We start from the raw sequence: 14952 nt of genomic DNA, 5'->3' as shown, positions 1-14952 counted from the left end.
AAATACACCTTCAACTATTATCAAAACATGGACAGACTATAGAACGATTTCATTACTGTGAGGTGGGCAGCATATTCAACCAATCCAACCCAATTTTTAAGGAATTGTGTAAAAATAGATGTATCCAAAAAATTCCCATGTAACAAATATTAAGCAGGGGTAGAAAGCTTGTGATAAAATACATACGTTCATAAGTGATCCTAAGCTACATCTACAGTCATTATGAAACACCAGGTGGGCATCATATAACTGGCCATGTTCTTAAACTTCAAGCTGTCCTCTGTTGTAGGGAATCATTCGTCTTGCAGTTACACATGTATATGGCAGTTCTGCTTCCAAATTGCGACACACGTTTTTTCAATCAATCAATCTAGATTAACATTTCCCTAAATCCAATTCACAATCTCCATTGCGTGGATGCATCTTAATTTGTTTGATTCCATAGTTCTTAAGCCTGATTGGGTTCCCAACATGAACCTCGCAGAAGTGTTTCACCATTGAATAGTTCCTCTCTTGGGTCTTAATGGCTTGACTGGAGCATAGTTATAATCGTTTGTGTGTGCTCTACAAAACTGAGTGGGTGAGCTCTCAAGGAATATCAACACGCATCAATTCCATATCCATGTGTTATGGATGTGAGGAGTGTTGTCACATTCATTGCAACACAAAAGGGTGATGGACGGAGTGCTGAAACTTTTCAAATACTCAACCCCAAGCAGAGATCTGGGTTAAATCCATTTTTATTGCTCCCCCCCCCCCCCCCAGCTTGGACCCAGCCATATGATAATCGGTCTTGACTCTTCTCCTCATGGGAACAGTTGAGCCTGAACTACCAGGCCCTCCCTGGACAGAAAATAAGCACCCTGGTACCAGTTTTGGGGTATCACCCCTCACAAGCCAGGCTAGTTTGATAACCTGAAACAGGTCTCTAGGTGCTTCTTTTTGGTCCAGGAGGACTTGATCTGGCAGTTTGGGCTGGACTGTTCCCATGGAGAGTAGGGCCAAGACTGACTTGCATATGGCTGGGTTCAAACTGGGGTGGTAGGGTTGGTGAGCAAAAGAATAATGGATTTAAACCAGATCTGTGACTGGGGGCAAGTGTTTGAAAAGATTCACCACCCCGTCCATCATCTTTTTATGTTGCTAAAGTCTCATCCATTGTCACCATCATGTATGTCTTTTTCCACGAAATTTAACTGATTTTACACAGAAATTCATTGGTATTCTTTATAAAGGAGAGTAAACTGGTGTCAAACTCTTATAAGAAACGATCCAGCTATCTTGAGGTGTTTTCCAGAAGGCATTCAATCATTCTCACAATAGGTCTGCCACAGTATTTGCTTTGTCTTTATGGGTTTTTGCTAAGAAGTAGGTAAATGGGGGGGTGCCCAGAAGGCGACCAAGCAGACGACTTTCCAGCAAGTTCTGTTGCAGCACCACAAAAATCCTTCATAATCCTGCACACCAGACGGCACTGGTGCTCTGACATGCACCCCTAGCATATTTGCACTGCTGGGGGGAGCGTACACTAACCCGGGGATCGCCCTTACCTTAGTAGATATTCTGCCCCCCAACTGTAGAGTGGAGGCCCTGGCGCTTCGCCACGTGGAGGCCCCGGTCTGGGCACGGCGGAGCTGGAGAAGGAGCGGCCGCAACAAGTCTGTCTAGCTGTGGGTGGGTACATGTGGTTCACTTCCCACAGAGAGGACGGAGTTTTGCTGAGCGCACGCCTTGGGCCCACAGCGCAAGTGAGAGGTGTGGCCTCAGCAGAGTGATTTCTGAGAGTGAGTGCTGCCTAGCTAGGCTGGCCATACTGGAGGTGAGTAGTGCAGGGGGACGGGGGACCTCGAGCAGTGACTGAGGCCTGAGTAGAGGACAAACCCAGAAGGACTGTCCAGTGCCTTGCAGGGGATCAGGGGGGCGTGGTGAGGTCTGCACACATCGGTGGGCCCGCGCGAGTGGGGACGCAAGCCCGGACTCTTTACACCTGAACGAAAGACTTGTGGAAATGTCAGCCTACCCTACACTGTGTGGCCCCTCGCTGCCTATCAACCACAGGACACTCCAGTTGGACACTGTGTCCCTCAATCCAGGAGAGAAGCCTGGCGCTGGGGCTGCCTAATAGGAACCACACTGTCAGGCACTGTGTTGGTGTTCCTCTGTTGAACCAAGTGCGGCCTGGGCCTTAAAGGGTTCCCCAGCTCCCAGGGAGGGACTCTTATACCTGGTTGGCCCTTACCTAGCTTGACCTCCTTCACCGTCCCCTAGTGAACCTGTCCCACATATTGGGCCGCGCATTCCCTACAGGGGACCTTCACTTTTGACAGACAGAATCTGAAGAACGCCATGAACGATGCACTGGATACGTAGCCATTGTGTGCAACATACTGGGTCTTGGCTGGTATTCAGCCGCATTCCACCACGCAGCAGCCCCATTCACATCTGGAGATCCCCTGCCTGGCAGACAGGTGCTCATACTACGCCAATTGGCCAGTTCTTACCTGTAAATTGTAATCTTCTACAGGCACTATGGGGAAAGACAGGCCACTTCGCAATACCCAGCATAACAAAATTGATCAATACAACAACCCAGGAACACAAGGAGGGGCGGGGGTGTAGGACCTTGCCCTCTGCCCATACAACTGTTGAGCAGCCGCCCCGTCCACACAACGAACCTCCAGGAACTCAAATACTTGCAGCCATTGGGCTTTCCTGCACCACTGTCAGGGCAAGACAGATGCTATATCATTGGATGCTGGACTGCTCAGAGCGATCCCTGGCCACAGAACAACTTGTGTCCCCATTACAGGGTGAAGCGGCAGCCATCAAAACTGCACTTGCTGCAATTACCTCCAAAACTGACACACTGGATCGAAGGGCGAAGGACGAGGAAGGACTATTGCGGAGATGAAACCTCCACTTCATGGGATTACCAGAAGACGTTGAGGGTAGTGACTCAGAATTATTTCTTTGAAAGATGGCTACGTGAGGTATGCCCAGAGGCTGCGTTATCTCCAGTATTGGTTGTGGAGAGACCACACAGGTCCCTGACTCCTAAGCCACCCGTAGCACCCCCTCCCCCTGTACCCTCATCAAAAAAATCCTTAATTTCAGAGACTGGGATGCCATTCTGCAATCTATGCATCGAACAGGAGACCCCAAGTTTGATAGTCACACGATATGAATATTTCCAGACTATACACTGCAAGTCCAACAGCCTTTTGCATCGTCCTGGGGTGTCAAACAGAAACTTAGGTCAATGGGGCTACGCTACATGCTGCTCTTTCCTGCAAATTTTAAAGTGATACATGCAGACGAAGCTCATTTCTTCACTTCCCCAGAGGCAGCCTGGGATTGGCTAGAGGTGAGTGGAGATGGCCGCATCCCAGCACCCCAGTCTAAAGGTCAGGATGGTGGGGACCCTGGACCTATTAGGTCACTGCAAGCAAGGAAGCAGAGAGCACAGACAATAGAGGCACTGCATCTAGGTTCCCAGATGAGACCGAGAAATGAGAGGAGGGCAGGAGGCCCGCTGGTGCCATTTCTTTGCCCCAGGTTTTAACTGCATCACCCTCACCACAGCGTACTGCTGCAGGGGAACTGATCAAACATGGCAGATTCACTGATCCTTGGGTCTCGCTACTGGATGCACTCTGCCCTGATAACCCTGTGAGGGGTAGGGGTGAGTAAACAGTTAACTTGGATGTGACTGCTGAATGTGGATGTTTGACTCTCAGTGCGTGATGTGAAGGAATGAATGAGGCTGGCTGTTAGTAGGGCGACTGGACCAGAGTGCATGACTTAGCACCTGGAGTAGGGCAGGTGTGCTGATCCCATCAACCCACAAGATCTACAATTTGGCCCACTGGTGCATAGACCTTAGGTGTTCTGATTGAGAGTCTGGTTGTGGAATGATAAGTGTGATTGGGATGTATGTAGCTTATAGACTGGGCATTGAATATTGACAACACAATGTTATAATGCTTTTTTACGTAGTAAGGGGAAGGAGGGGCGTACAGTGACTTGGTTGGGAATGCACAAGTTATCATATGTCTACCCGGGGGTAAGGGGAGAGCTATGGCCGGTTTCATCCAACATGCACTGACGAGTGAGACTACACCGAAAGTCACATCAGGTCGTTTGGACATTGTATGACTATATGCAATGCGTATGGATATTCAATATAAACTTCTGACATAGACCGTGCGAGGGCTGAATTCATATGTCAAGCAACACAGGGTACTGACCTATCGACGTCATCACAACATACAAATTGCACTCCTTCAGGAGACCCACTTAACCGGCAATAGGGTCAATAAACTACACCGGAAATGGAAGGAACAAATATACTCTACCACATACTCAAATTACCCTTGCGGAGTGTTAATATGGATTGACCCGAAGGTGCCTTTCCAATTCCGGGGACTCCAGGCAGACATTAACAGCCAATATCTACTGACACATGACCAAATAAATGGAATGGATGTCTGCCTGTTAAACATATATGCCCAAAACATTGATGACAGCAACTTTTTTCCTGCAACAGAAACCGAATTAACCCCCCTTTCTAGGGCTCCTGATTATATATAGGCTGGGGATTTTAATTGTGTCCCTAATGGAGACATGGACAGGTACCCCCAAAGACTCACATCAAACCACAAATGACATTTCGCTCCAGGCTGTGATAGACAGGCTACAAAGCATTGACACTAATATGAATTGAGAAGTTTTCACAGAGTATAATTGCGCTACCTGCCCTTGATTCACTAAATTACTAGCCCAGACGGTGCACTGAACAGGGCGAACACCTCCAAACTGCCCTGTGATCAGCAACACAGTTCCTGATAAATTACCTTTAATTATTTTCAGGCACTCGTCCAGCTAAATATCTCACAAATAGTATACTTTGAAATAAACATTCAATATTTTTTTTTTTTTTTACATTTGTTAATTCCTAACACATAATCTGAAATGCAGAATACAATATTTTGATGTAGGCGTCCGGCCCTATAATGTCATAGGTAACTTCAATCGTATTATAGTTCTTGTAGTAGTTCTTTACAGTCCATACAAATAACTTCATAGTATTCACAGTGACCCTTGTAGTTTTTTTTAAAAGTCCTCTAGATATCCATCCAGGTCCAAATCATGTGAGTTTCGTATCGAATATTAAAAATATTTGGCCTAATATCAGCTTACTCAGCTGTTTTAGGTTTCCACATAAGATTCACCCAATGGTTGTAAGAATATATCAACAAATTCTGAGATTCTCTCCGTAGGTCCCCCCAATTCCTGAAATAATTGGTCTCCCAGGGGGGGGGGGGGAAGGGTGATTCTTGTGAATTTTTGGTAGAGTATAAAAGCATGGATATCTAGGTCGATCTACCTTCAAATAAATGTACTCTTCTTCATCCAACAACCCCTGCTGATGCCAATTTCCTAGTAGATTATTAATTAAACTAACAAGACTATGTATCAGGTTTTGACATGCATTGACATGTGGCGAGGTGAGCCTTGCACCCAAACACAAGAGAATTTACATGCTACACTCCCACCCACTCCACGCATAGCCAACAGGATAGATTCCTTGTGACCTGTGACATTGCGACGTTACTAACGTCCAGATCACAGGTAGGTTCCTGTTCGATCATGCACCAGTATCAATGGAGTGTCAGATGGGAGGGCGCAGACCTCGTGCCCCGCTCTGGAGTCTCCACCTGGACACCATGGGGGACCCATGTTTAGGGAGGAGCTAGGCACAGTAATAGAGTAAATTTGAATCGGTTATCTACTGCGACCAGGGGTGTGGAGTGGGATGCCCTAAAAGCTAGTCCCACAGGCAATGTCTGTCCTGGATTTGTAGTATGCACCGGTGACTAGAATTAGAATTAGACCTAAGAGGCCAAGAACTCTTTAGCTGCCATACAGCGGACACACTTACGGCGTTCAGGAAATCAATTTACAGGCCAGCTGTCACATTGTGGAATTATGGGACTGACTAGACAAGCTGACAAAACGGGACTATCAACAAATACGGCACAGAGAGGGCGACAAGTTAGGACGCCTAATGGCCTGGCTGTTGCGCCTTGAGACCCCACACCTCTCATACTGTCCTTGCAGAGTCCGGACGGGGAGACCTGAACTCACAATACGATAGCAATATGCCCCTGGCAGGCCACCTAGTGACTGTATACACCAAGGGAAGGACCCCGACTTCGAAGATACAAGCCTACCTGGCGGACCTTAATCTCTCATGCCTCCCAGGTAAAACAGATAATATCACACTTAGGGCCAGATATAGCACGCTGTTTGCGACGTGCAAACTGCACCTGGCAATGCACAAAACCCCTTTTGCGATTCGGTAACCTGGATACCGAATCGCAAAACGGGTTTGCGACTCGCAATTAGGAATTCCTAATTGCGAGTCGCAGTGCAATGCCAGATTGCATTGTGACCGTCAACGCGGTCGCAAAGCAATCGCAGTTAGCACCCATTCGCAAAAGGGAAGGGGTCCCAGTGGGACCCCTTCCCCTTTGTGAATGGCATTAAAAAAAAAAAAAAATTCCAGAGCAGGCAGTTGGCCTGCTCTGAAAAAATGAAACAAAAACGTTTCATTTTTAAGTTTTGTAATGCATCTCGTTTTCCTTTAAGAAAAACGGGGTGCATTACAACAACAACAAAAAATTGCTTTATTTAAAAGCAGTCACAGACATAGTGGTCTGCTGTCTCCAGCAGGCCACCATCCCTGTGAGTGCCGTAAGTCTCAAGGGGGTCGCAAATTGCGACCCACCTCATTAATATTAATGAGGTGGGCCTTTGCGACCCCCTTGCGTGTTGCAGATGGTGTCAGGGACACCATCCTACATTCTGAATTGCGACTCGCAAATTTCGAGTCGCTCTGACTCGCAATTTGCAGGGCGCAATTCAGAATCTACCTACATCTGGCCCTTGGTGCATGACGACCAGTGTAGCTTTATGCCGGATAGGGGGACCGACATGAATCTCAGGAACCTGTTGCATGTGCTTCACTCGACAACTGGGGAAGATACCCTGGCGGCTGTGGCCTTGTTCAACATAGAAAAAGCACGGGACACTGTAGAGTGGGAGTAAGTGAGGACAGCCCTGGCTGCAAAGGGGTTTAAGCACGCCGCTCCTGGGCTGGGTACGCCTCCTGTACACCCACCCAGTTGTGCGAATATGCACGGGCATGGAGGTCTCTGATCTCATCCTAATTGAAAGCGATACCCTATCAGCGCCACTCTTCACAATCACGCTAGAGCCCCTGGCACACAAATTGAGGAGGGAAATGATGCAGTTGACGGGGGGTGCGGTGGGCACAGTCACGTTGTCTCCCGCTATGCAGACCACACTTTGCTATATTTGACAGACCCTCAGCCTCAATATTGCTGGATATTCTAACGGAATTCAGCAATATGTCAGGACTGCGCCTCAATCAGTGCAAGTCTGTATTATTTCCTATAGGGGGGGACTTGATGGTCAGGCCGATAGGAGGGAAACACAGATCAGGAGATGGGTGGGAGAGGGCCCGGAGCCCCAGGGTAATTGAGCTTGAATCATTCTAAAGCACCCACATTACACTAAATACGGATTTAGTGAACATAATAATGTCTTGACAGTTGGGAGAATCTTTACACATTCCACACGCCCCCGCAAGACATGTTACATCATGATATACCGAGATGTCCATTGGACAATGACGACGAACCTTGATTCTGATTAGGTGACACCAAGACTAGCTGTTGTTGAAGGTATTTGTTACTCACCACTTTGGTACCCACACAGTAGCTAGTAGGAGAAGCGGATCCACTTATACCAGCGTACCAGTGGTTATAATTCACCCAGGCAGGGCACCGCTCCTTAGGATGTTTTGATACTGTAACTGGAAGGAGGATCATACAATGCTCCAAATGATATATATATATATACACACACACACACATACATACATACGAGATTTGCCCTGCTATCCATAGTTAAGAACATGAAGTGACTGCATTCCTGTAACTGTCACAGAATAAGAGTTTTTACTGTACATGGTCACTTGTATTGTGGATAGCATGAATATGTTAATAAAAAAACAATATTTAAAAAAAAAAACAGAAGCAGATAATGGGGATTTTTGGATAGTCATCACTGAAATATAGATACTCATACTGCAGAAGCCCCAAATCATACCATTAACATCCCATGATATCTTTGTTGGTGTTCCTTGACTGAATTGGTTCGCAAATTCTCATAGTAATCTCTCTTGTTCAACTATCTGAACACTTCCATCTCTTGTCTTTGTCCATAATAATGATGCTACCACCCTTACCAGAGGGTTTAATGATGATTGATTTGTTGTTCCCAAGTCTGTTCAATTCAAACCAGTCCTTTGATGACAAATTACTTTTGCATTGATGTCTAAATCTCTTCTTTAATCTATGGATGTCATCCACGACTAGTTCATAAAAAACATCGATCAAGTTCTCACTTGGTCATTGAGGACACACAATATATTTTGTGGTTGTAGGCCACTTTCAATATGCGAGTCAGTTGAAAATCCAATCCTTCTCAGACATTCATTATCCACATTATCTTTTCCAGATACAGTTGGAGTTATTTCCCCATTTTCCCATTTCTAGCTCATCCAAAAGAAGCACTTCAGAGAAATTTCAAATTGTAAATTCAGACTTCCATGTTCCCTCTTAGTTCCCTGGTATATGTGGCTTTTTATCACATATTTACACACTTTCAGCATCCTTGTACATTTAGGTTTCAAATCTTACATTTACATAGTCAGGACTAAAGGTTGGGCAAAAACTCAATGCAGAACTTAAGATCTTCTTGTGTAGGTGTTAAACCCCACTCTATATTAATAGCTTGTGGATTTATATTCGATCTCCCTTTTTAACTCCAGGTTGCCCCTCCATCGTCCTGTGACACAGTGCCCTCGATCTCTCTTTTCCTCATTGTGGTGTCACCCTTCTCAGTAATCTCATTCCCATAAAGATCCATCTTCTCCTTTGGACCTTCATCTGCAGTGGAACATAAATCTGAATTCCCATCTAATTCAATTACTTCAGTGTTCCCAGGCACAGTCTGGTTCATTTTCTCCTTGGATCTTAGTGGTTAAAACTTCTTTGTGAAGGTGTATGCCCTTCCATACTGGTAATTTAGTTTATCTCTGTTCAATGTATGAGCTGTCTTCTTTCCTTTTTCTGCCCCATTTTTAGCAATTCGCTTTCCCATAGCATTGTTTTCACTTCTTCCTGTTACTTTATTCCTTCGATCTCCTTTAATAGTTCCTCAATTCTGGCAGTTTCTATTTCCATTCGAAGTTTGGCATGTTTCAAAAAAAGTATCCATAAATTTAATGGATCAATCCTCTGTATTTGTTCTCCATTCCTCAAAAAGCTCTGGATCCATATCACCATATGTAGGCATCGCTAATATTCTTAAAGCACGCGGTATTCTACCACATTCCACATATTTCGCTAGTGAGGTTATCTCCCACCACTTGTTAGATTCAGAGATTCTGGCTTTCTCAAGTTCTCTGATTTGAGCTAGAGTCTGTGTGCCCATACCATATTTACATTGATTATCATGATCAGTGTTACTGTTATCAAACACATCTTTTGCTGCACGTTCCCATTAGGCTCATTATTTAGCCATTTTGCATACAGAATTGAAATTTACAGTTTCAGTATGAGGACACCTTACCTTAAACTCTGGTATGGAGCTATTTCACTGTCAATTTCGCATCACCCCTGCAGTATATGGATAATGGTGCACATTCCAAAATTTCCTGGTATTGCTCCTTGTTTGTTTTCTGGCCTTTGTATCAGTGGCTATGGCTTCATTGCTATCCTATTCCTTCACTCTGCGGTCTATTCCTTGCATTGTCATTTTCAACATTGCGGGAGACTGGGTCTAAGACGCCAACGGTGATCCAGTTTGTGACAGATTTTAACAGAGGGAGTCCCTCACGGCATCCCGCCGAGAAGTACACTTACCACGTCCTCCTTCCCAATTCCTCAGTTCCTTGTATGGTTCACCGGAAGAGAGCCGTTCCTAAGTACCACCCAAATCAGTGCACAAACCATTCAGGGAGATCTTCACATCTCAGTGTGCTGGCGGTTGTGCAGGCTCACACATTAAACCCAACAATCGTTACACGTGTCGTTCTTCTGCAGAATACAGACACACCAAGTATGCCATACATCGCATCTATTATTAAAGCATAATAATGAGACTGTAGGCTCCTTTTGTTTCATAATTCATAAGCACCGTAAAATGAGGGGGGGGGCATGTATGTTTCGGCAAACACCTTCACCCAGGCCAACCCGTTCACTCTCATCTTCTCGTCTTATACACTCCTCTTTCCACTGCAATCAAGCGTGCTACAACAACCACCAAAATGTTTCAATGTCAATTCATCCGTGCCATGACAGTTCCTTTTGGTCTTCAGCTACACAATCGTTCTACATTTATTGCACGTCTCCGGCGAAGTCATAATAGGATTCCAATTTCGTGCATATGTGTATTTCATTCTCTTTGCACAATAATTCATTGTATATCACACAAATCCCTTATGTACAAACCGTCCACACAAAATCCCTTCAACAGACTAAAGTGGAACTAAATTCAAACAGTACTCAGACTTGCCCGTTTAATAGCAACAGACTGGATAGAAGCAGATTAGAATACTTTTGTATTTGCCCAGTATTCCATTGCATATTGTAAGCAATTTACATATCAAGACAGCTCAAACAGGACTCCTTTTGAAGCTATCTTTAAAGTGAGTACAAATAAAACTCCAACACTAATCAAATCCTGCAGCATGCCCTTTCAATACTCAAGAGCACAGCTGTTTCACTGCTGGGGCATTATCTCACAATAGCAGTTATCTTGTTATGTAGTTGCGTAAGAAAATGAACAACAGGCTTGTCCATCTCAAAACTCATTATGCTCCAGAGCTTGGACCAATTTACAGGGTCAAAAGCATAACTTACATCCTTCAGAGTTACTTTTTTGGGCCACCTTCGTTGTTAATGACATTCTGCAACAAGCATGTAAAATATGAAAACGCTGCTTCAAGAATTCCAAAAATGTATTTTATTCACATGCATAACTGCTTCATCTTAGTAGTGCATCAGTCTTTATAAGTGCAAGTAAGAAATAGCTTTCAAGAATGATTTTTGAAACAGTCTTACTTCCACTCCCCTTGACAATGACAATAGTGAACTAAGAATAAGGTCAGTTATGTGCATCTTTTAGATGGTCTGGGTTGTTATTATACATCGACTATATAGTAAAATCAAATGTTGGAGAACTTTATGTACAGTGCACATCCTGAAGGTATGTATTTCAAGATCGTGTTATACATAATGAAGATTAAGCACTGGCAAAGCCAATAAGCTTCACCTATGCAAAGTCTATTGCCTTTGTCAATGTTTTAGTACATGATAAAGAGGACTATTATAAAGTTGTGAAATAATGGAGAGAGCTGCCGACATCCTGTGATCCGGACCAAATCATGTAATCTCCTGAGTGCCATAAAAAAAATGTCTGTGCAATGTAACTGGTGCTCTTATAAAGTGCTAAAATACTTTTTTTTTTAATCACAGATTTTATTAAGTTTCATTACAAATACATTGGTCTCAACAAGACAGTACAGCTCTAACATTTATGTATGAAAACCAATTAATGGAAGAACATGCTAAACACGAATTTGACACTAGGAGGTAGAAACTATAGCTGGGAAGACTAAAACGAATAAAGCCAGCAAGTGGAAAGCCAGAAAACATGAGTTTCCAACCACAAAGGCAATAGCAAGCAATGGGCAGAATTAATTCCCAGGTCAAATTTCTGAAACTCCCTAAAATGCCTTTCATATACCACACAGCTGCACTCTAAAAATGGGAAATGTACAACTTGGTAGAATGCACGATTACCTCCATGGGCACTGGCTGCTAACAATGATTCACGTGCATCATCTGTTTTTTCCCCCTATAATCAACTGCCCTCTCATAGGCCATCATATTTATTTATGAATAAAAATTAAACCATCTGCCATGTTCCTATGTAGTTTTGAGTTCAGTCATAAGGTCACTGTATGCTTTACAACAATCCAAGGGAAACCATCTGACTCATTTCATTTTCATCTTGTGGTGTGGCAGAACTGTTAGGAGTTTCATGATCGGCCCGCATAAAACATGATAGAAGCCAACAAACTCCACTGCCTCCACATCCCCATCCAAACAATACAAAATGTCAACTTTGTTCAGAAACAACAGGTTGGTTAAAAGGACTGACAACACATTCCCACTTCATCAGACTGGACTTGCTTTTCTCTGCCACTAATGGGAGTGGGTCGAGCTGAGTTTACAAAGGGGGGAAATCTGTGCAATAGGAAATAGACAATAAGTTGTAACTGTTAAAACATTTTGAAATACAAAGAAATTGGTAAAACACCCAGGTAAGCAGGAGAAAACAATGTAGAATTGAGGGTACTGTAATAAATCATAAAAAATAAAGGCAAACTGCAGGTGACAATAGTCAAGAAGACAACTTAAATCTTCGCCATGCTAAAAGTGTGTTAATGCCACCCCTCAAAGGTATAGAAATCCATGGGATGTATATCTCCATAAGTGACAGTATTGATTATTAAAGCAACAGCCCCACCCTGGAGCCACACCATTATTTGTATTAACAAAAATCAACTCAAATAAGTATGTCAACATTATGACAACACAAATTGGTACTATACACATTGATTAACAAGAACTCTTTTGGTCTACAGACAAGCCAGAAATATTGATAATATGATGAATCGTTCCAAGACCAAATAATTCTTCCTAGTAAGGAGGCCGAAAACAGAATAAACAACCCTCTATTGGTTCTGTCCAAATTTGTTGCAATAGCAGGGATTTAACCATCTATAGGTTGGATAAAACCATGTTATAAAACAGAGACAATCAGGATTTTTCAACTTGGTACTCAATCCTGCTTTATTCTAAGAGACTTTCCAACACTTAAAACACCAAGGTGCGCCTAACAAACTCAAGACACGCTGCCTCCATAACCAATACTTTCTTCACACGACATGCCAATGTAAAGCATGATCACGCTCCGGAACCAGAGTAAAAATGGAGAGTTCACGCCCTCCCAACCAAAAAATAAATACAAAAAAATCCCCAGCATCCTATCAGAAGAGACTGGCCAGCAGTGGCAGACGGAGCGGGGAGCCGTAGACGCAATTACCCTACATCCAATCACGTGGACAATTACCCTGCAGCCAATCACGTTAAGCCTCTGTTTACCTTTCCAGCCAATCCAAGGTAACGGTAGAGGGGAAATTAGTGAGCGCGAGAAGCCACGCGAGAAGAATCGAGATAGACTATGTCTCAAACCAATCACCTGGTAGAGATAGGAACTAGGACCAATGAGCAAAAGGAACAGGCGGTGCATACGATTGAGGCCTTGTTTTGTCTGTGTTCTTTTCAATGCGGAGTGAGCGTGGAAAGGGCAGGCAGTCAGTGTAAGGTTTTTATGGAATCTACCTCTTTCATCGCTAAGCAATATTAAAAAGTACACTTTAGCGGAAGTGCTTGCCTAAAACCCACAGCTCCACCCTCCTTGCACCTCACCTTTCTCCGCGGCATGTCTCCCTCAGCCGCCCCTATGCCTCCGTTCCCAGGGTCTCTTCGGTTTAACGGTCCCACAGCGCACGCGCACACTTGAGTTCGCTTCAGAACCGCGCGTGTACTAGATAGCGCTATCCCCCACAGGACGCCACGCCCACCTCTGTGGCTCGCGCCTCCGCTACAGCTGGCGCGCGACCGTTAATCACGTGACTTGCCGTGCTGACTCTGAAGGACAGGAGGCTTCCCGTGCCTGAAGTCATTGATCACGTGCCGCAAGGAGGTGGAGCACTCGTATAAAAAGCGTTAGACAAGAACGCGCTAGGTAGTGTTTATTTTCTCGGCCATGTTGGGTGTAGCGGTGTAAGCTTGCTGCTAAAAAGCTCTTCTCAAACGAATGAACTTCCTTGCGCTTTCTTTAGAGCTACAATCTTTTTAATGTATTTCGTACTCAAAACTATCTACCCAGCGCCTTCCTAAGCGCTACGTTTTTTTTTATGTGTGTTCCGGACTGACAGCTGCTGTCATTCTATAGTTGCCAAGTTTTAATATTGCTTATGTATGGCATTTCCGTGGGTTTAGGATTGACATTGTACAGCTAAATGTGTGATACTTGGTGTGACACCTATCTTTTACTAGCTGTAGTACAGTTAACCACTTGCACAGCCAAAGTGCTTTCTCAGTTGCAGAATGGGACCTGGTAGCACTATAAGTAGACAAATCACTATTCCCTACTCCGCCAGCTAAGATTCTTTTCTATTTCTCACTGGTTACACATACATAGACGTGTTCAGATATATTGCATTAACTAATTGAGGTTTAAAAATGGGGAATAGCACATTTTGTGGGGTTTTCCTAGTATGTTCTTTATGTTTAGATGAGAATTTGGAACATACCTTTTTGGGAGCTCCAGGGTCTCGGCCGTCAGTAGTGAGGTGTCAATGATGGATGTATTTTGCTTGGATTAAACTATGTTCAACACATCCTCTTGGCTAATGGATATTCACCTCTACAATGTGACTATAAGCTGAATCTGCAAACTGCCAGACCACCAGGTTTCCACTGCATTTGACGTTTGTTGCATTTCGTTAGAGGTTCTTGCATTCCGGTGATTGTAGGAAAGTACCATCTTGCCTGGCATGTTACCCCCATTTTTCACTGTATATATGTTGTTTTAGTTGTATGTGTCACTGGGACCCTGCCAGCCAGGGCACCAGTGCTCATAAGTGTGCCTGAATGTGTTACCTGTGTTATGACTAACTGTCTCACTGAGGCTCTGCTAATCAGAACCTCAGTGGTTATGCTC

At 44.2% G+C, this 14952-nt stretch overlaps 1 protein-coding gene across 6 annotated transcripts in view; it reads right to left on the bottom strand.

Moving 5' to 3' along the window:
- KAT7 (lysine acetyltransferase 7) overlaps positions 1 to 13876 on the bottom strand; it is a 683237-nt gene extending 669361 nt beyond the window's left edge. For 2 of the 6 annotated variants that reach the window (XM_069237807.1, XM_069237810.1), the window contains exon 1: positions 13653 to 13876. In XM_069237807.1, the coding sequence (XP_069093908.1) occupies positions 13653 to 13667 (15 nt within the window). In that variant the 5' untranslated portion in view covers positions 13668 to 13876. The remainder of the gene's footprint in view (positions 1 to 13652) is intronic. The other 4 variants (XM_069237812.1, XM_069237813.1, XM_069237811.1 and 1 more) reach the window with 3 other exon arrangements.
- Positions 13877 to 14952: the final 1076 nt, after the last annotated feature.

The sequence above is a fragment of the Pleurodeles waltl genome, chromosome 6, assembly GCF_031143425.1.
Source record: "Pleurodeles waltl isolate 20211129_DDA chromosome 6, aPleWal1.hap1.20221129, whole genome shotgun sequence".
In the NCBI taxonomy this organism is placed as follows: Eukaryota; Metazoa; Chordata; class Amphibia; order Caudata; family Salamandridae; genus Pleurodeles; species Pleurodeles waltl.
Note: the sequence above shows the minus strand (reverse complement) of the source record. Positions and strands in the feature narration are given on the sequence as shown.